The 22,745-nt window shown below is 42.4% G+C and overlaps 2 protein-coding genes across 2 annotated transcripts in view; both read left to right on the top strand.

Annotated features, from left to right (window-relative positions):
* Nucleotides 1–19,697, top strand: part of LOC137435762 (nesprin-1-like) — a 71,419-nt gene extending 51,722 nt beyond the window's left edge. The window contains exons 13-24 of the mRNA XM_068129706.2: nt 594–762; nt 854–950; nt 4,143–4,345; nt 5,588–5,752; nt 6,668–6,817; nt 9,628–9,771; nt 13,596–13,739; nt 15,341–15,499; nt 15,592–15,750; nt 16,215–16,417; nt 17,784–17,892; nt 19,521–19,697. Of these exons, the coding sequence (XP_067985807.2) occupies nt 594–762; nt 854–950; nt 4,143–4,345; nt 5,588–5,752; nt 6,668–6,817; nt 9,628–9,771; nt 13,596–13,739; nt 15,341–15,499; nt 15,592–15,750; nt 16,215–16,417; nt 17,784–17,892; nt 19,521–19,697 (1,879 nt within the window). The remainder of the gene's footprint in view (nt 1–593; nt 763–853; nt 951–4,142; nt 4,346–5,587; nt 5,753–6,667; nt 6,818–9,627; nt 9,772–13,595; nt 13,740–15,340; nt 15,500–15,591; nt 15,751–16,214; nt 16,418–17,783; nt 17,893–19,520) is intronic.
* Nucleotides 19,698–19,788: 91 nt separating this feature from the next.
* The window catches only part of LOC137435376 (nesprin-1), a 375,431-nt gene continuing 372,474 nt past the window's right edge, over nt 19,789–22,745 (top strand). Inside the window, exons 1-2 of the mRNA XM_078784359.1 lie at nt 19,789–19,950; nt 20,182–20,337. Coding sequence (XP_078640485.1) covers nt 19,855–19,950; nt 20,182–20,337 — 252 coding nt within the window. The 5' untranslated portion in view covers nt 19,789–19,854. The remainder of the gene's footprint in view (nt 19,951–20,181; nt 20,338–22,745) is intronic.

Raw genomic sequence — 22,745 nt, 5'->3', positions numbered from 1 at the left:
CCAGAGAGGTAGGCCACAATGCGTGGATACAAACAAGAGTCTTTATTACAAGCTCACATATCAGCACTGGGCGGGCTTGAGCTTGGAGCCCGCATATATGTCCCGAGGCCACGCCTTGCCCCTGGGCGTGGCCGATCGGCCGAAAGGCGGGGCATGTATTTCAGTTCCCCGCCTGGACGCTCGCGCCAACCACTGGTGCGCGGAATTATTGACCCTTGTGCCCGCCACAATATCACCTTTATCTGTCAATATTGTTGAAATGAAGATCAAATAGCTGTATGTTGAAATATGTTGAAAAAGTCAAAACTTTACATGGGGTGTACTTACTTTTTCACGTGACTGTATATACCTTTGGCACCCTGAACAAATTCCTGCCCTAACTACTGCTGGGAAGGGAATGGCAAACCACCCAGCATAAACCTTGCCAAGAAACTGCTTCGGTAGTACCAATGCTCTACAAAAAGTTTGGTAATCTCATGTCATCCTATATTTGCTTGAATTTATTTTTCACTTTGACCAGTGTTTACCACTGGACTCTTATTCACATTTGCGCATCTTTATTGTTTATTTATCCATTATATTATATTTTTTAGACTATTGAAAATCAGCACATCATATAAGCAACGCATCACCAAGCTTGAATATCTCAAATACAAACACCAAGTCCTGGCCCTGCTTGCTGTGGTGGAAATCAAGCTGAGAGATTGGAGTATCAAATATGGACGAAAGGATTCGGTCCTGGCACTCTTGCAAGATTACATGGTGAGTGGATAAGCAATGATTTATTACATTTGTATCTGAATTATTTTCAATGTCATATGCTGTTGTTCATACTTGTGTCCCATTTTCACAGAATTTTATTGATGGAAGCAAATTTTTGGAGCAATATGATACAGCGTTTGATAACCTGAAGAAAAGAACACAAGAATATCTGAAAATGGATATTACTGGTATGGGATTATTTTTACATTTGAAGAATGAAATTATTATTCTTTATGTTTGAATTTGTGGAAGAAGCACAATTTTGTTAACTGAGAAGTTTGATTTTAAGAAATTACCAGACTCTGTGGTGTTGTTTTTATAGCATCCTCTCTGACTTGATTAAGTTGGCGGTTTGATCCTAACCCTAGTCGAGACATTGTCGCCTGCACCCATAAGCTACATTACTTCATCCAAACCAAGGTCACCAACTGTGTTTGGCTGAAGTCAGGTCTGGTGTTGTCTAATGTCCCTGTTGGCATTTGCATGCATCATTTGTGTAACGGCTCCTTCTTGAGCCTTAGACTCTGTACAAAAAAGGAAAATATTACAGCGTTTCTAAATCTCAGGAATCAATAGTCTCTAGGTAATGCAGAGCGTTTTTAATATTTATGTGTCGAAGGAGAATTGAAAATGTTTGCTTTGCAAAACTCACAGACAAGAAAATGAGGCTTCAGTTTGAACTATTTCCATTGGCAATGGAACTCGATTCAAATTCAATGCAGCAAAATGAGACCTTGAGATCATTTTTGGTGCTAGCCAATGGCAGTATCATTTGGGTATGATAGTCCAGCTGTGTCAAACTTACATCTAACCTGTTTAGGACTGAACTTTGGTGCTCAAAGGGGGGGAAAGACGTGAACTGCATTATGGACAAAATATTCTTTATATCGAAGAGACTTTAGAGTTGGCTTGCTGTCCTGTTTTCAGTCGTGATATGTTTAGATTCGGCTTAGCCTCTTTTGTTTTCCGATATGAACATATAGCTCGTAATACTGGTGTTCCAATTACAAATCCAATGTATTGTATTTGTTCACTGTCTACCAATGTCCTTTTGATTTATGTAAGAGTAAGCGATGGTTTGTTGGTCCACGTTTCACACGTATGGTAAACATTCTTACTTAATGGGGAAAGCTGACACAAACACAAAGCTGCCTTAATTGTAACTATTTTTCTGTTTGTCAATCTGTTAGTTCCCCTTATACACTGTACCAGCGAGGTACCCGTGCTGTGCATGGGTGGGAGGCCAAAAGCAAACAGATAATGCGGAAACGACAAATGCCAAACCACGAACCAATAAATTCCACATTTCTGTGCCACCTTCAGTCGAACGTCAGGCATGGACAGCGGATTCGTGAATGACTTAGGATTTATATATATATTTTACTGCAGCTGACCCCACCAGAAGGTGTGGAATGTTTTTATACATGGTCAATGGCAAAACTGCAAATGCCGAATCCACAAATGTGAGCAAAAAATGCAGCATCTCACAGGAGGAAACTGAGAATCTCAATTGCACTGAGAAATTGCCAAAGGCACGAATGCGTTTATTGAAACATTCCGTGCTCAGAGGAGGTCATGCACTTTATCAGCGTGGCCTTGAAAATCGTGCATTGGTTGTTTGTTGGAGGTTGTATTAAAATAATTCTCTGTCACATATGCTGGTGACAAGGAGCCTACAATGTATTTGAACTGTGTCCACTCAGTAGTAATGTTTTGGGTGTTGAATTGCACCTGGACTTGTGTAAACCACAGCTGCGGGTCATTAAGCCAGAATGGCAGCAGCTACATCGCAACTGCTGCCACGGATGATGCTGGTTGAGCGATCGGGAAAGGCACGGCTGGTTGATCACGGCTGGATCGGGAATGGCACAATTAATGTTGTGGGATCAGAGACGGTACCACCAATGCAGGTAGAGATAGACCGCCCAGTGAGGAAGCTGAAAATAAGGAGATTAGATGAGACTGAATACCATACACTTTGAGCCTCGCTAAGAGCCCTTTGGCGCTCGGAGTTCGGCACTTGTTACTTCAACTGCATAGAATAAGTCCCATTCTAAGGAACAGTTGTAAAAAACATTGTTTTATTTAATACCATTGTTTGTGAAAAATGAACACATTTCAATTCAATCTAATGAAGAGTGAAATGTGTTATAAAGTTTTATTTTAAATTATCAGTCATAGCAGAAAAATTAAGTAAGTCGGGTATTAAAAGAAGTATTAATTTTAAGGTCTGGATAGTCTTTTGGGACTGCCACTGGTAACATGTAAGCCAATGCTACCTGCCGCATGGTCGGGTTGTCGGCGACTAAACCAACAGACACCCCTCATTGGCTTTGCTAGTGGGGAGGGTGACTGTGACACCCTGCCAGGACCAAAAACAACACCTGGCAAAGAGCGGATGAGCTCCCATAGGGAGACAATGGCCATCCAGTAAGGAGATGGTGTCTCCTAAAAAACACCCATCCGGTTTGGACCGGTTCAAGTCATACCGAAGACTTTTTAAAAAATGGTACGTGCTGCTTTCTTGCATGAAAAGGTGGAGCACGGACAATCCCCATCGGTTGGCATCCAGGGGAGGAGGAAATTCCTTTTGAGGAAATGCCCCGCTGAGTACGATGAGAAAAGTGGCGTCATTGTTATGACATCGCTGGTACCCAGAGTATCCTGGGAAGTGACGTTAGTGACGTTACTTCCCCCAAGCTCAGTGGCTGTGTTAAGTGTTTGTCTCGTCAGTGTCTTCGTGTGTAAGCAGATTCAGAGGTGGGTGCGGGAGGGTTGCTTGCCCAGCCATTTGAGGCACAGTAGATGCGAAGCACCATTTTCAAAAAGCTGTCAACTCTGCGACACGATCTAATGTCAACCGTCGAAGCCAGAGCGGTAGCACTGATCCACCTGTCATTGGTGGCGTCTCTCAAGTGACACACTTTTGTTACTGAGGCATTTATAAACTTTTGAATGAAGGTGCTTTCATTCACCCACTCACCAAATACCATGTTGTGAATTAATGGTTCAACCAGAGCCTTCTGCGTGTAAAACAGACGTGATAACCACTACACTATGGAACCTAGTGTGTGTGTGTGTGTGTGTGTGTGTGTGTGTGTGTGTGTGTGTGTGTGTGTGTGTGTGTGTGTGTGTGTGTGTGTGTGTGTGTGTGTGTTTAATCAACTACAAGGATCAAAGCAAACCCATGAGGCCCCATAAATATTATACCCCAAATTAATCAGATTGCATTGTAGTCTGAGAGCAGTCTCCTTTTTTTTTCTTTTTACAGATGCAGGGTACAGAATTTTTATAAATACCATGTAGGCAATTATTTTCAGAGGGGGGGGGGGGGGGGGAAGGGAAATGAGTATGTTATTATCTTGACTTTCCCGCCTCAGCTGAGGAGTGTGAACAGGTGAACCGGCTGTGCCCGGAGCTGAACCAACAGTGGAGCAATCTGCGTGTAGAACTGGGCAGTGTGCAGAGCATGCTGGATGAGGTGTCCACCAACTGGGACACATATTTGCGAACAGTGGAAGAGCTCCAGGGTTGGCTGGAGAATGGTGAGATGATTCTACACCAGGGTAGAGCAAAGTGCACGGTAGGTTTTGATAAACAAATCCTCCACACTCACATGTCTCCGTTTACATTGATAGGGTGCTTTTTCTGCTTTCTTCGCTATTTGTTTTCCTTCGGTCTTATGCATACTGGATTGGAGGTGCGAGTTTAACCAGCATGTAATGTATGCACCAGTTTTTAAGGTCAGGAGTTGTGCCGCTGATGTAGTGCCTCCTTAAGGTTAAGGCCGGAATTTGGAATTTGACTAAGGTGCTGAAGTGCGAGTTTAACTATCATGTATGAACCAGTTTTTAAGGTTAGGAGTTGTGCCGCCGATGTAGTGCCCTCTGGCGATACCTCACCTGGTCTTCATCGAAAAACACTGTGGGATGATTAACATACCTTAACCTAATTCTCTTCTTCACCTATATGCAGCACATGCCTGAATGTTTGCATCATTGCTGCGGAACGCATTTATGCACCTCATGAGGTCCCTCCTTTAGGTTAGGGCAGGGATTTCCAGAAATTCATCAGGATAACGGTGATAATTGCCTACTCTGTTAAAAAAACAACAACATTGTGCGACCTTCAACGTCCACTATCTAGTGATAGCAGTTGGGTTCACAGCTTCATGGGCATTCGACGGACGGTGCACTCATTGATGTATCACCCTGCCAGCAAAGCACCAGTCTGATCGTCTTATAGTTGAGCTGAGAATCAAACGCAAATGAAACAGTTCAGAGTTATGTGCGCTACCTCTGCACCATTCTGTCTGACTCTTTCCTCCATAAGTGTTGTCCATCGTTTAATAAAACTATATACATGTTCCTTAAATCTTCAAAATAATTACAATCCATTGAGCAAGCACATGGCTGGGTCAGGACTTGTGCCTTGGAGGCTCTCAGACTGCTGAGAAAACGTTTCTAATCCCCTGTAATCCTGTGCAAAGTATTCCAAATTAATTTTGAATTTTATCTCCATCCAAATAAATAAATAAATTGGACTTTATTGGTCTGTATGATTCAAACCCACATCACTGCTTCCCTTTCCATTTTCCATCCCATGCTTGACAATGCAGTATGCTCGTCAGTGCGGTTGGTCTCTGTAAGATTCTTAATAGGGTAGAAGGATTCTCAATAGCAAAACGTTTGCTTTGAACGTGTGCAGAATTTTCCTTAACACTCTCTCTACCACGCTGCTCCCTTCTGGACCAATTGCAAAATGTCAGCTTGTTTTATTACATATTTGCAAATACCAATGAAAATGAGCGATCATCTTTGTACAGGAGTTCATCCAGAATTTGCCATATTGGGTACAACAGCAAACAGCCATGAATGAGGCAGGGAACTTCCTCATCACCACCTGCATTGAAACCATCTCCAATGACATCATGCAACAGCTACTCCTGCTCAACGGTCGCTGGAAGGAATTGTACGAGAAAGTGAAACACGTATGTCATATCAGTCCTCATTTACTGCAATATAGATGAATTGCAGTGTTTTTGTTTTTTAATCCGAATGAATATCCTTGCTGTCCGCAACATGTGAGAGATCGGACGCCTCCGTTTTGATAGAAAATTATTCGTGCTGGATAAATACCTCACACTGGATATCTATTTTGTTATAATTATTGATTTGTTTCTGTTTAGTTCTCAGTACAAGTTGTTGAGTCATAAATTCAATTTCTTACGCAAAATAAAATAAACGTCATTCAGCTTGCTGGGATGAATGATCACGGTGTGTACTCCGGTTTAGAATAGGTACACCGTATCCCTGCGCATTGTAAGAGGCGACCAAGGGTTGGCGTCAGGAAGGGCATCCGGCCAGAAAAACATTGCCTCAAACGGGGAACCATGATTGTCATGGGGCCCGCAAGGCTAACCCCTGCTCTAGTGGGGAAAATGGCCTTAAAACGATCATTCATTCATTCATTCAGAGGCAGTGTCATCAAGAGGTGCTGCATTATTGTAAAGCCTATCATTTAAAAAAATATTTAGTTTCACTAGAACAAGCCGTGGCTACCTGTTGCTTCGTTCATGGCTTTAATCAAAATACAGCATGTTATACTTCACAAACATGTTGCATATCTATCTGTGAGGCCCAATCTTGCTTGTTTTCTTGACTTATGATCTACGAAGAAGATGATCACCAATGTAGTTATGGGTTATGTTCTGTGGAAGCCATTTTCAAGATGTTAAGTCCTTTGCTAATTTGAGCAGCATAGCTCATGCACAAAAGCAGAGTAAAAACATTCACTTAGCATTGTTATGTCCCAATATTGTCACAAGCTTATTGCCGACTCTTAATCAGCATATCAGGAGCGTTACGAGCCTGGCATTTAACCCACTTGTGCACTTGTCCTGCAGTACGCACAGATTGGTGACAGTCTCGACTACCAGGTGTACAAGGAGGGAGAGGAAGTTCTTCAGTCATTCGTGGAACGAATTTGTCAACACATCTTTAAACCAGTCAAGCTGTCACAGGCCGACCTGGAAGCCTTCATTGGAAATGCTGAGGTAGTGCTTCTACGGCAGGCTATATGAAGGCAACTGATAATGAGGAAAGATTTCTTTACTGAGTGTAAATTATAGAAAAGTATTAAAATACACCCTCGAGCTTTATTTGTATTCTTTCTGCCTGTGTTTTTTTCACCCTGTTGATAACTCCAGTTTACAGATGCCTTTATTCCCTTGGTGCTTTGGCTCATCTGCAAGGTGGTCTCTTACATGTAGGGTTATAAACATACGTAGGTTTACTATGACTTTGCATTTGTGATTTTACCACCTAGTTTTACCATCTTGACTGTGGCAATATCTGGGCTTGGCTATATTGCTGCCAGCAGTTCCACCTCCTCAGTTGGGCCAAAGCCCTGTCAGTTAGACTAAGTCCTGATTCCTCTTCAGCCAAAATCTTCTGCAACTGAAATATAGGCTGCTTTAATTTTACATGCAGGAACATTTTTGAGAGAACTACTTTCAATGATCAACCCCATTTTCTAACCCACTTCTATTTTTGTTATTTTTGTATCCTCATGTTCTTCACAAAAATAATTTTATTCCCATGTTACAAATTCCTCATGAGTGACTGTTAAGTGGTGTATTGGTTCAGTGCAATGTTAACACTTTACTATTCCATATAGAAACAAGTGGTTTGTTATTTATGAATGTAGAATATTTGTTTAGGTGAGATGTTTATTCTTAAAGTTGAGTAAAGTTGAAAGTTGAGAAGTTATAATGGTGGCATTTTACTTTTAGCATTGTGGAAAGATCGTGAGAGTTCGGGAAATGTATGGTTACTTCCGGATATTAAATCTCGTATTAACAAGCAATTTCTAGTGGCTTCTAGTTACAGAGCCATTTGATAATTATAATTAGTTTGTAGAGAGGGGTTTTCACAAATGTTTGTGCTCTGAATATATATATATAGAGTTGGACTCTGCTTTTCGCGGGTTCCGCGTATTCGCGGGTGATAAAATGTGACCTGTTTCTCTATTCGCGGAAAAGTGACCTGCAAATTCGCGTTTTTTTTTTTGTTTTTTTTTTACTATTTGCGACTGTGTTCCGCTAATTCGCGTTTTTTCAGGGGCACAAAATTGTTTTTTGATGAGCCGTTAGCTTGACATACAGTATTTATAAAACCCATCTTTCACCAACCATGCATAAAGCAGCTGGACATACGCAAAAAAACATATATGAGCCACGAGCATGACCTGCTCCTGCGTTTGCTGCCGTATGTTTTGCGTTTTCACGGCTTTCCCGGGATATCCCATCATTCACACTGTGAACAGCTTCAGTGTCCACCGTTCAGAGGTAAACAATGTTTCGCGGGATATCCCACCGTTAACAATGTGAACAGCTTCACGTGATATTCCACTGTTCACAGGTAAGCAATGTTTCACGGGATATCCCGCCATTAACACTGTGAACAGCTTCACGTGATAATCCACCATTCACAGGTAAACAATGTTTCGCGGGATATCCCACCGTTCATACTGTGAACAGCTTCACATGTCCACAGTTCACAGGTAAACAATGTTTCACGGGATATCCCACCGTTCACACTGTGAGCAGCTTCACGTGTCCACCCGTTCACAGGTAAACATTGCTTCGCGGAATATCCCACCAGCTGCATAACACGTCAACACTGTGGGTTACTGTACAGAATGAAAACACTCCACAGTATCTATTAGTGCAATTATCTGTCTCCCTTTTCCCCATTGAAACAATGGCACGGCATTCATTCGCGGATTTTCATCGACATTCGTGGATTATTGCCGACATTCGCGGGTTTTGTCTCGCTATTTCCGGGAAGTTCATCGACCTTCGCGGATTATCGTCGACATTCTCAGGATTTGCATCACCATTCGTGGATTTTGCCTCGCCGTTCACTGTTTGGTCCTCTCTATTCACGGATTTTCGTGACTCGGGAACCTATCCCCCCCTTTTTCCATTGAAACAATGCCCCGCTGTTCACGGGTTTTGCTATTCGCGGATTTCCCAGGAACGTAGAAACAGCTGCAAGTACAAAGTAAAACGTGACGGCTCGTACTGTACCATGCGATACGTTATGGCTCTTCCTGACTTGCTGGCAGAGTACGTCTTGACATCATACATTCCAGACGTGTATCAAAGTGTCCGTTAAATTAACTATTTTCACATTTTGGAGGTGGACTCACAGTATTCTGGCTCCCCGAGCAAAATGAGGCACATTTAAATGCAGTTTGTAAAATTACTGCTTCATTCGTCACACCATATGCTGTGACGTGCTCTCGCGCAATCTCACATGATCCTAAGGCACATGGTGTCGCGAAGCATATTACCAAACACATAGAGCCCTATTTATTCTTCCATAATAACAATTACTTCTTTTTAAACCTCTTATACCTCCTCTGTTACCCTTGTTATTTCATATTGCGCCTCTACGAGTTCCCCTTCCAAACGCCACCTTAACCGTTTCCATTTTCCATTCCATCATGTTTGTGTTCACTCATCGCCCATCTCACGTTTGATTTCCCTGCTCGTCGTGTCCACCACAACCTTCATCACCCGTGGTGTACCAATGTTTGATCAAGGCATTCGAAAAATTGGGGTCTGAGGAGGTATACTGGATCCATGCTGAACCCGGAGAGGGTTGCCCCCCAAAATAGGTATTTTTTTGTTTGTTTGTTTAAAGTCTTATGATTATGTTAGTATGATTCTACATGCTGCCCTGTCTTCTAGCAACCATTGAAATTGGTTTTAAATACCTTTAGTCAGTGCAGCATACTGCTTATTCTACCAGGTGAGCGCCAGGGTTATTGCCCCTATGTTTTTGTCTTTTGTTACAGGGAATTGCTGACCAGATCCCAGATGCAGAAGATCAATGGAAAAATATGTCAAAACAAGCTAAAAGCATTGCTGATCACATTCACCCGGAGGGAGTGAAACAAATGTATGAAGTGTTATCTTCCATCAAAGACAGTATCATAAAGGTAAACACTGTCAGATTCAGATGGGATATTTTAAAAATAAAATGTAAGCTCACTAAAAAGAAATTTCTAGAAATAATATTGTGTTGCAAAGGTTTTCATTAATGTTTTTGAGCATCTTTCTCAAGTCATCTTTTTGTTTTATTTTTTGAGATAATTTTGTTGCGATACATATTGTTATGGTTTTCCGCCGCCCTCTTACCCTTACTAAGGGGGGATTAAGCCCCTTGTTCTTTCTGGGCCTGGCGTAACCGAGAGACTTGAAACGCCTCTTCCGGGCAAACGCAAGGTCGGGTTTTGGGACCACGTCTCGCTCGTACCTAAATACCTGCGCCGCCACGGAAGCGGGGAACCAAGCCTCGCACAAGCCACGTGTAATTTGAGTACACCGAGCGGATTGCGTACCATGTGGTCCATGCAGTCACCGTTAATATTGGACCCCGATTAGAGCAGTTCTGTTCATACCACGCTTAGTCAATGATGGAAATCACAAAAGTGGTAGAATCAAAGGAAGAACACAGGTTTAATTATTATTTACACGTTTGTACAATTTGGTAGAAAGCAGACACAGAGCAGAACTTAATCAGTCTTATCCTTAAGCCCAGACTCGGGCCCGGTCACACTCACACAGGGAATTGCAGGCAGGATGATGTTCAGGCCAAACGCGCCGACTTGGTCATCCAGGAACGGCCCTGTCCGGCTCCCCTCGTTCACAGCACGTCCCGTGATGATGGCAAGCAGGCGGTGGAAGGATCCTCATAGCGCGTCTCTCGGACAAAAGGCAGCAGATGAGGCAGGAAGGTGGGAAGGAATGTACGGGTCTCTCGGTGCGGCTCCACAGCGCGTTTAGCAACCAGCACGCTATCACTCACGTAACCCAATGCAATATAGCGGCTCGGCTTCAAGCTCAACCGAGCGTCACTTTAATATGAGCGCGTATCTTGGTTCATGCGTGTCTTTCTCCAATCTCGTATCTCTCAAACTCTACTGCTGACCGCGCTCCTTCAACTCCTCTTCTCTTCCGTCCTCGTAACTCAATTCCTGGTGGGGGCTTTTCGCAACGGGTTATATGGACTCGCCCTGAACCTTCTCGAACGTTCCAACCACACCCCGTGACGCAGTGCTGCAGCCACTCCCTTTGGGCCCTGATTGGCGGCTTGCGCTTACCGTCAGCTTCTTCGCCGCCCTCATTCGGTCCCGACCCGACCTGCTTGGCCTGCCTCGTGTTAATTCACGCCAAAAAGCCAAAGGCAGCACAAAGAGGCGTAAGGTGGCATAAGGCAATGGAAGTATGAAGAGGAACTACTCTCCTTACTCTACTCAACGCAAAACTAACACAGGAAAAGGACTATTCTTACACATACTATGAAATAACTGAACTATCGCGGGGCTACGTGTTGTTTGTGTGACTAACTATGAGGGGGAAATTTAACCTTTATTGTACAAAACTCAAAACCGCAACAATATGAAGCTACTCTTCCCAGAGGATGTTGTCTCTTCTGCTCAAAATGACAATGACTGCATAAATTTCTTTAAACATACATATTATTGTGCTATTTTGTTATCACTAGTTGGCCCGTTGGTCCATTGGACCAAATTTTGATTGGTCTTCATGGCCTTGTAGCATAGCCTACCTGCATTACTTCTTACGCATTAGCTTGCCTTTCACCAAGCCCATATGTGATTTGGCCAGAGCAGGTGGAGGGTGAGAGGGGAGAAGGTGAGAGCCAGGGGGGGGGGGGGGGGGTGGGGAAGGGATTATCCATTTGTTATTTTTATTGCCAAATGCTTCTGTTATTATTGATGTTTATATTATTAGTATAAATTAATATATTATTTGTTACAATGTTATCCTACTTTTTGTTATTACCTCTGCCACCAAAGGTGGATGGAGGTTATGGTTTCACCCCTGTCTATTTGTCTGTCCGTTTGTTTGTTTGTTTGTGAACAAAATATCTCAAAAAGTTGTGGACGGATTCGGACAAAATTTGGCAGAGATGTAGCGTATGTCACAAGGACGAAATGATTAGATTTTGGTGAAGATACGGAATCGGATCCGGCTACTAGAATTTTTAAAAGTGATTCTTCACCACTGGGAGATAGGGCCAAAAACGATACACAGCAGGATATCTCAAAACGTTGTGGACGGATTTGGACGAAACTTGGTGGACCAGTTGAGTGTCTCACAAGGACAAATACGTATGTTCGATTTTGGTGAAAATCTGAATATGGATTCGGATATGAGAATTTTTAAAAAAAAAGTGATTCTTCACCATTGAGTGATATGACCAACCAAGCGGAGGTATACTTTCTACTGAGTGCCGTTATAGTTTATTCTGTAATTGGAATGCTTTGCCATTGAAGGACGTATTAAGCTGCTCTATACAACTTAACATAGGAATTATTCCAGATTATTTGTGGTTAATTAGCCTAATCAACTCAGGAGGTCATGGCGATTGTTCTGGTATCACATTCCACATCAGAAAGCTCCAGTAGAACTTCACAAAAAACATGCGTCAGACACACACACACACACACACACACACACACACACACACACACACACACACACACACACACACACACACACACACACACACCTTGTCCATTTATAGTAGATATCCACAATTTTGTCTGCCATCTATGCTGTTTTACACAGATTGTCTTGGTATGACAATGTCACATCAAAAGAGCATCCTTAACTTTTTGTTAAACGTTTTGTTGGTCGGCCACATGTCTGAGCAATTTGTTTGTGGAAATTCCGGGAGATTCGCAACACCGTTACTGGGGTGTTGCCCAATAGTCAATTGGGGTTCTCCTCAAAATGGAGTGTTTGTCACTTTGGAGTCACCTGTGAATGGGTTATTTGACCTGATTCCACCTAATCTACCTCATGATTGACACTGAGTCGGACATGTGCTACTCCTTGATTGAACCGCTGGCAATCTCACGAAGCCATATTAGTTTCTTCTCATGACATGGAATGTGACTACGCAATTGATCTCCTCGAGTCAGAGTGAGTTCGCCGATGAGTTGAGTTGCCACTCTAAAAAAGCGTGGATTTTTATTTTTAAATTGGACTAATTTTTTAGCATCAGAATATAAAAATGCATGAAGTGATGTCAATGTATTTGAAATTTGCCGAGAAAACACATGGGATTCTCACCATACATTTTTGTATCAATGGCAATGCACCATCATGCGAATCGTTGAATTGCCCAGTGTGTGGCCACCTTTATAGATGCATTTTTGAATACACTTTAAAAATGTCTTCAATTGTTCTTTTTGTTTCAGAAAGTCATATTGGGTTATGTGGCAAGCAAACGACATAATAGTTTTTGTAATATATTAATGTCTATATTATTTAACTTGTGCATCCATGTCTAAAGTGTCTCACCTAAAATATCACGCTGCCAGGTACATCATGCAGGAGAATAATATGTAATTGTTTCAAACACAAAACAACATGTGGATTAGTGGTTGAGTGGTCTATGTCGTGCCCAAGGCCCCATCCTGTATCAAAAGGGGTTACGTCATGGGTTGAATCCCTGGTGTGTTTGTCAATTTGAGCATCCCCTCAGCGAGGAGAGGGGCAGAGCTTGGTCTTTATGCCTCAGCCCTCCGAAATGTGTACAGTGAAGTAAGTGTTGAGCTATAAGAGATTTCACTTATGCAGAAGTGACATCATTCTCCTGTCTTAGTTACATTCCAATGTGGACTTTCCTGCACGAGCTTATAAAATAGTGCTTTTTTATTTTAGCAAATATACTGTATTTAAATAGTTATTTATTTTTATTTTTAATGTGTTGTCTTCTATTTGCTGGTAGGTCCGAGATATCTGTCCCAGCCTTCTTCAAGGGGCAAAGCAACTCCTGCCTGCTACAAAAGATCTGGAGAATAGCCTAAACGAGGGCACCGCCTGCTTAGCAGAGGTGGACCTTGCCATTGTCAATGACAGCATTGGAACAGAGGTTGGTAAATGATGAACGAAACCAGAAGTTTTTAATCTTCCTTCGGTTCTCCGATTAATACTCAGTCAATATTAAGTAGATTAGGTGGAAGATTAGGTGCTATGTGCTGACTCGCTATACTCAGCACACCCTATATTTATTTCCCTTTATTGCTTCAAAAGTGAACTGTTCACTTTTAATTGTATTTTTATTTTTTTCATGGATTTTAACTACTTTGAAATTCCCACAATTGTTCAGTATTAAGCTGCGTGATTACAAATGCTTTTGGCATCCATGATAATCAAATTGATATATGTGGGAAAATTACATGTCCAGACCAGGAATCGAACCCAGGTCCTCTGGAAAACCGTACCAGTGCTCTGTCGTCCGAGTTATCTGGCCGACCCTGACTGATCATGCAATTTTCCCACACATATGATTGCCACTCTTTCCGTCAATGCATTCCGGGGCACTCGCTGCCAACCATAGGAGCACCAAGGGCCTGAACACGAGAGTGTCTTTCTCCAAATGGGGGGGACAAATCCATGTCCTCTATTATAAACACCATTGGAGGCGTAGTGAAGCAAAGGACCTGGGTTCGATCACTCAGTGATTTTGCTAGAATTAAAAATATTGCATGTTTGGCATTCTCATTCTTCAGATATATTTGTCTAAGTTTGTAGAGGAGTGAAACGACACATAGCAACAGCTTTACAGACTGATAGAGGGTAAAAGCAGAACAAGCAAACAAAGATGCATGGAAACAATTAATGCAATCAAGTGCTGTAGTTGAGTGGCAGGAATGGAAGAGGGAGGATGATGGATCGAATAAATTAATTTTGAGGTCAGAAAGAGTAGAATTTTGGGGGTGGGTGGGGAGAAAGCATGAGGTGATGATTATGAGGAGTAGGAGGTAACAAATGCAGGGAGTCAGTTCCACAAATTTGAGAATAGTGGGATGAAGGAGTGGAGATGTACATCATCCAGCCTAGATTTTGAGAGTAAAACCAGGGAAGGGTTATCGAAGAATGCGTATGGCATTGGAGGACTGTGGGTGGGCAGAGGGACGAGAGGGCGGTGTGGATGGGGGAAAAGGTGCTAGCAAGAGCAAAGGCACAAATGAGGTGAAATAAAGTTAAGAGACTGCCTGCAGTGGGCATGCTGCAGACCCTGGGACTTGGCCTGCTGCTGAGAGATGCCAATAATACAAAAAGCCTTGCCTCGACCCCCTCCAGGGGAGCAAAATGGGTAGCACTTATACCAAACCAGAGTGAGGAGCTGTACTCAATTGTATGCACTTTGGATGAAGGCCTTGTACTCAAGAGAGATTGATGCATAGTGTTATTGGAGTTGGCTAAATAAATAAACTAGAGAGGGGAGGAGGGGGGGGGGTGGTATGGGGTGCTATTTCTGTGCCATCGATCATGTATAATAATAAAATCCGTTTTCCTAACATGTAGTTTAGGAAGAAGAAAAAAAAACACTTTTCCCACACTCGTCAGAAAGGCTGCGGTTATTATCTGAAACTTGAAAAAAATGTAAGGCTAGGTTGCAGTGAAAAGCAAGGCTTCTTTTTTTCTTTTTCACAAAATCTTATTTTGCCATTGTTCATGTTTTTGCAGGAACTAAAGAAGGTTCTGGAAGGTTGCAAAAGTAGCAACATCAAAATAAAGGGAAATATGCAAAATGTGTCCAAGCTGATACAAAAGAGCAATGTGATGCAACAGTTTGACAAGACTGAATTGGAGGAAAGCGTCAATAAAATACAACAGGCTTTGCATGTATGTTTTTTCATGATCCCTCTTTGTCTTTTAACCACACCATGCTATGACTGAAGGATTTTGATACTAAATTGTGTCAATTTTACACGCAGAGCAAGTGGACACAAGGTGGACAGATTTTGGCTAAGTTAAAGTTCAAAAAGAAAGAAGAACTTTTCACTGACATGGTCCAAAAATGTGAATTTCGACTTGCTGCTGAGACTAGGTCCATTGCAAACACTGCAATCGGCCAGCTTATTTGGGAGCACACGGTAAGGTCACAATTTATTGGATATGCAAAACTTGGAACAAACAGTACAAAAAATACGCAACATCTTTAAAAAATGCTATACTATAAATGTGAGATTGGGTGTTACATCTTCATAAAAGTTTATCACATGTTGGTTACTTAATCGACAAAGTCCAACCAGTTCATGTAAAAAGTATATGGGTGTGCAAAAGGCTTTCCAACCATCAAGAAATGGCCATGCACCCCCAATAATCGGAAACATATGTAAGTCTGGTCCTGCACAATATAGTTGTCAGCCATTCTCAGATATTATTTCCAGTTGTGGTTGAGTTTCCTTATGCCATTGGAAATGTAGTTGTTTTGTTGGCTCAAACGTTTTGAAAAGACAGAACTTTTTGACTGTGGCTTGTAGTTTCCTTCTGTGTTCCTACCAACAATCAGACTGTTCCATCGACTGTTCATCCCGTTGTGTGTATTCGGGTACAGACCTTTTTTTCAGACGAGGCTGGCGCTTATCGTGTTGCCCACAAGCATCTGAAGGACTTGCGTGCAACCTGTGCCGATCTCCATCCTGATGATGGGCCGGAGGCAAAGAAACTGAGGCACTGTGAAAATCATCTGCAGGAAGTGGAAGAATATGTACTCAGGATGCAGGATCATCTGGACAAATTGAACTCTTTTAATAAAAGGTGACACATAACACATTCAAGTATACACAACTTTCCAGTTGAATATAGATCAGTTAGAGTAATGTTTGAAAAGTTTTCACTCATTCAATGTTGTCCCTTGTTCGAACACTTTACTACCTTCCCGGTTTTAGGTGTTATTGTCGATGTCTCCCTTTTCTGCAAACTTCTTGTGAATGCGTGTAATGGTTTTGCATGTTGGAGGATGCCTCTGGAAGTAACGTTGGTATTCTCTCTGCACAACCACAACAAATTCATAAAATTCCATCCATGCCAATATCTTATGCCTTTCCTCCAAACTTAGATACCCTGCCATGGTGCACTTTGAAAAAACCCCCCAAAAAACAAACAAATATTAAATGAAAGAGGAGGTGGAAATGTTGAGTTCTAAACAAATCTTCAAACATTACTCTAACTGTTCCATGTACGTTCCAACTGGAAAGTTGTGTTTGTTTCTTCTATTTAATAAACAAAAACCTATTTAAGGTTTAAGGGACAGTACCTATTTATGGGACATCTCACTCCTCTTTGCGCATGTGTGATCAAGACGAATCTAGAGCCAAAGTACTGTTAAACGGCAGTTTTGTTTTCTGATTCATCTTCAAAATATAACTTTAAATTTAAATTAAGTTGTTCCTCAATCATAAACTGACATTTGGAGACAAACAGACGGACAAATGGACGGACATGAAACAATTGTTTAACCCAGCTCTTCGCTTCGTGTGCCCCGGGTAATAATTTGTTTTGTTATCACGTGTCATTTAATTTATTTCCTATTGGGCTCATACTTTTCAGCCCACTGTATGTCCTTTGGTTGCTCTTCCAGGTGCTGGTGATTTATAAACCAATCGTATTCACAGCAGTTGTTGGCTTAGCGGTTACGGTGCCGGCTTGGGATCCTAGGATCCTGGGTTTGAATCCCGGTCGATCGCTGAATTAACGCCAGGGGGGTTGACTCAGCCTGTCATCCTTCCAAGGTCGGCGAATTGAGTACCAGCTTGCTGGGATGAATGATCACGGTGTGTACCCCGATTTAGAATAGGTACACCGTATCCCTGCGCATTGTAAGAGCGTGACCAAGGGTTGGCGTCAGGAAGGGCATCCGGCCATAAAAACATTGCCTCAAACAGGGAACCATGATTGTCATGGGGCCCGCAAGGCTAACCCCCGCTCTAGCGGGGAAAATGGCCTTAAAATGATTATTCATTCATTCACAGCATAACTGATAATACCAAATTTGCATTCAAAGCAAAATTTCATGCATTTCTACATTTGTAATTTGAGATGTCAACTTAACTGAGAACGAGTACATTCCTGCAGGGCATTCTCTATTTGCTTGCATGTTATTTGCTCTTTTCCTGATCGGTAGAGTTGCTGAGGTGAGAGATTGGATGGCATCTGCAGAGAGACATCTCGGAGACATCAGGTTTTGTGCACAGGACTCTGGCAAGCATGAAGAGCTCAGAGCCAAGTTAGAGGTGCGTTCTTTGATTATGTACTCTCGGGTTTATCCGTTTGAAGTTTCCACCTGAATATATAGCTTATGAGGGTGGGATTCCAGGTTCAAATCACATACGTGGTGTGATCAAAAAGTTCGGTGAATGTCAGAATAAAAACATTTTTATTAAACAATTACATAATTAATCCCCTTTGAAGTACTCCCTCCCCACACATACACACTTGTTTCACCATTCCTGCCACTGTCGGAAATATTTCTGGAAGTCCTCCTTGTTTATCACCTTCAGAAGGTCCGTCGTGTTGTATTTGATGTCTTTGATCGTGTCAAATCGCTTCTTTTTCATCGTTTGTTTCAATGTGAGGAACAGTCAGAAGTCACACGGTGCCAAGTCAGGGGAATAAGGTGGATGTGGGACGACAGGGATGTTTTTTTGCCACCAATAATTGTTGGATAGAGGGCACCATGTGGCACAACGCATTGTCGTAATGGAGGAGCCACCCTTTCTTCCACTTTTCTAGTCTTTTCTGTATGATTGCCTCTCACAAACGTTTCATAACTTCCATGTAGAAAGCCATGTTAATGATGGCACATTTGGGATGAAATTGTGCGTGAACCATTCCTTCCATGTCGAAGAACACAATCAGCATGACTGGTCTCTTCCGCGAATGGTTAAACGCTTGGACGATAGTGCTGACTTGAGCGATGTTTTCATCGGTTCATGCTGTTGACGGACGACGGACGATGGACGATCGTTTCTTTTATCATCTTCCAGCGACTCGTTTCTTCCCCAAAACCGTTGAATTTTTTTTTTTTTAAATACAATATCGAGGCTCGTGTAAGAGCTAACATTAATCACAAAAAAAAAACCGACACATAAAACATATAATAAGGGGAGCGGAAGACAGGATGGGAAGAGAGGGGGAAGCACACAAGCACAACATTTGAGAGCAGGGACATCGGGAAATCTGTCGGAGGGGGAGGGCTTAGGGGGGCAGGAGGCGTGGGAAGGGGGGGGGGGGGTGGGAGAGGTATAAAACACATGGACACTGCAAGGACTTCCAGGAAAAAATGTTTTGAATTTTTTTTCAAAAAAATGGAAATTTGCTTGACATTTTCTACAAAATCACTTGAAAACTGTCTTCTTTGTCACAGCTTCATCTGTGTAGAGTCTACACAGATGAAGCTGTGACAAAGAAAACAGTTTTCAAGTTTGGGATGAAATTAGTGAAGACTGTAGACCGTTGAGGGCATTTTGTGTGTTTCTGTGGCCGTCTTGCCAAGTTTAAAACAAAATTTCATGCTTGCACTTGCTCAAATTTCGACATTTTCTACAAAAGCGGCAGACGCCACAAACACGTGTTCACACAAAGCAATGCCAGGTGCACTGGTGCATAGTACTAATGGTGTTTGTTGCGTGCTGGCAAGTGAGAGGGTTAACAAAATAAACCACGCCCACTAACCTCAGCAATGTTCATGCATTAATTCGTAGCAGCACCATTCACCAATCTTTTTGATCATGCCTCGTATATTGTGTTACTTTCAATAAATTTGCAGAAAATTCAAACACTCAAATGTACCGACTGGAATGCCTCTGCTTTTGTCACATTGTTCCCCAGTAATATTTTATTGTCCGATGGGGTTTGGCAGGCATTTGACAAAGAGCACAAACGGCAACGTGAATCACTGAGGACGTTGCAATCACTGCTGAGCACTCTGGTGTGTGTTCCGGAGATAGTTCAGAGAAAAAGAAAGGAACTGCAAATGGTCTCAGAGCACTGGGAGTTTCTTCAGAAGAGTCACAGAGAGGTATTGCATCTTTCATAAATTGGTAATAATATATGGTGATAATATATCAAGAAAATACTTTCCTTTGAAGGTGCAAACCTCATTGTGCTCAATTGCAATGCAGGTGGTGGATTTGCTTTCCGCAAGTGCAGAGCAATCACAGCTCAAGCTGCAGGCTCAGTGTCTTCTCGAGGGCATGGTCAGTACCCAGAAGGAAGTGCAGAGCCAAGTAGGCCACATCCAGATGGCAAATGGACTTCAACAAGCTCTGGAACATCACAAGGTCATCCAGGTTGGCTGTCTATTGGTTACTATCATATAAAAAGGTTAAAATCTCTCAATCTAATATCTCTGTGCATCATGCCACCACCACTATTTAGGCTTTTCATCAGAAGATTGTTGTACTTGTGTTGTTGATTGAAATTTTTTGTACAATTTTAATAGATGACTGAATGTTAATTGTGGGCAACAATCCTTCAGTTAATTTCCCTCCCACGTGTTATCCATCTTCTTTTTGTCACAGACACTGGTGCTGACAATGCAGGGACAACAGGAGCAGGTGGGACGTCTGCTTGCTGGTGGCCTAGGCACGCAAGGACCTGTGCCACAGTTGAGTGAGTTAGGTTCACTGGTGCAATCACTGCCGAAGGAATTAGATGAACAAGAACAAAAGGCCCAGGTAAACTGCAAACATGTAGAAATCTGACATTTGGTTTTCTCTCATTATTTCTGATCTCTCATGAAGTTTAAAATTTATTTAACTTCTCTGCAGTCACTTGGGCAAGAATTACAAAGCATATCCTAAAAAGGTATGACATACAGACTTGGCATTTCATATGCTATTTTTTTTTTGTGGGGGTGAACTTACTTTTCAAGATGTCTTAGAACCAAAAGTTCATTGGAATTATGTTGAAATTATTCTAGATTTTGTTAATGTGACCTTTAAAAGAAACAAAAACCACATTTGACATTTCGAAACAAATAAATTGATCCTTGAAAGTGATGTAAACTGATATCGAACTCAATTCACGGACAGTACTGTGTTAAACTTCTGTACGTTTTCCAGAAGTATCTGTTAATTTTGCACATTAGCCAAAATTTTTTTTAACAAAAACAAAAGTGAAATTACGACTGGGATTACAGACAGTAAAATTACAGTTCAGTACTTCGTGTAACCCCCACGAGCATTCAGGAGAGCACGTACACGTTGAGGCATGCTGTTCACGAGATTTGCCAAGGTTTGGACAGGAATCGCTTGCCATGCAGTGACAATAGCCTGCTGCAATTCACGCACAGAGGCAGGCTGCTGGTCCAAGTGGTCGATTTGACGCGTTAATTCTGCCCACAAGTTCTCTATCGGATTCATATCCGGGGACATGGCAGGCCACTCCATATGCTCTACACCACGGTCAGCAAGTAAGTGTTGGATCATGCGAGCACGATGAGGCCGTGCATTGTCATCTTGGAAGACAAAGTTTCTTCAAAAGGCTGCACAAGCAAATGGAAGCAATGTTTCTTCCAGAATGGCCCTGTACTTGAACTGGTTCAGGTTTCCATTCAGAACAACCAGGTCAGTTTTGCCCCCTGCATGAAAAGCAGCCCAAACGGTCACCCCACCACCTCCAGCTTGGACTCTTGGCACTATACAATCTTTGTTGTAGGCTTCATGCACTTATCTGCGCATTCGGACACGGCCATATTGACGATAGACCAGAAATCTAGACTCGTCACTGAAGATCACGTGATTCCAGTGTCCTGGCTGCCATTGACGGTGCTCTCTGGCCCACTGCAATCGGCGCTGGCGGTGTTGTCTGGTCAGACGTGGCTTTCTCAGGGGATGCCTGGCACGATAGCCTGCTTGAACCAGTCGTTGGTTGACTCGCCTTCTGGATGCAGGCACATTTGTCAGTTGCTGCCACTCAGCCCTAAGTCGATTAGCTGACTTGGTACGGCCATTGTGGACTGACCTGTGCAGCTGGCGATCATCCCTCCTTGTGGTTCTGCGGGGACGTCCTGGCCTCGGTATTGGAGTAGGGACACCCCTCTGAGCATTTCGTTTCAGGATCTTTGACACCTGGCCTTGAGTGATGCCATACTGCCGAGCAATAGCACGCTGTTTCATGCCGTAATTTCGTAAAGCCACCACTCTATGACAAACAGCATTGTCGAGTTGACGGACCATCTCCAGAGGAAGCGGCAATAACTTTTGGAGACGGTGCAGCAGTTGTTTTCCACTAATACAGAACGCAACAACCCTTGTATACCCGACTGTGAAGCCAATCATCAAATGCACCTGTCCGTACATTTTGCCACGCCACCTGTGATATAATCCTGTTGTTGACTTCTTGCTACGAGAGACAATCAGTGACATGGTTCTTTTAACAAATAAATCACCAAAGTGTAAAAGAAACTCACCAGATTGATATACTGAGTTAAGAAAGTAAACCCAAGTCAAGAAAAAAAAAATATTCCATATTAAATGCCAAGTCTGTATATGACTGAAGTTATATATTCATCATGGTCACAATGACCGTAAGAACAAATATATAAATATATACTGTGACTATTGTTTTCAGAAGCAATCTGGATATCACAAACATAAATGTCTTGGTTTCTGCAAGTGCACAGCAATTATAACTCCCCTCCCCGGCACTTCTTCTCCCACAATTGTATGTCCCAAACATCCCCGTTCTCTCCTTTCCACTACTCCTTTCTACCAACAAACTTCTTTCCCTTTCTCTTCCTTGTCACGCACCCTCTCACCTCCATTCTATCCCTTATCTCCCTCCTTGTCCTCTACTTTTCTTTTTTATAACCTCAATTGTTTTTTTTTCAACATTTCCCTTTCTCCACCTTTATCCACCGATGAAAGTGGAACGGTTGGTGGTAGCTTGTTCGGCAACTCCTTCTTGAGTTTTTAGACAATCTTGACAAACCTCGGCATTGTTACTCAGGGGTGTATTAAGGATGCTGGTGCCATGATCCCCAGGGGTGTGTTCAAGTTGAGGGTTCAAACTCACTCAAAGTCATGGGTGTAATGCATACCTGTAAAAACGTTAGTTGCAAAATTAAAAATCACAAGGGTCT

The sequence above is a fragment of the Myxine glutinosa genome, chromosome 9 (genome assembly GCF_964187855.1).
Source record: "Myxine glutinosa chromosome 9, kmMyxGlut1.1, whole genome shotgun sequence".
Taxonomy (NCBI): Eukaryota; Metazoa; Chordata; class Myxini; order Myxiniformes; family Myxinidae; genus Myxine; species Myxine glutinosa.
The sequence above is the reverse complement of the archived record's forward strand: the minus strand, read 5'-3'. Positions and strand labels throughout refer to the sequence as shown.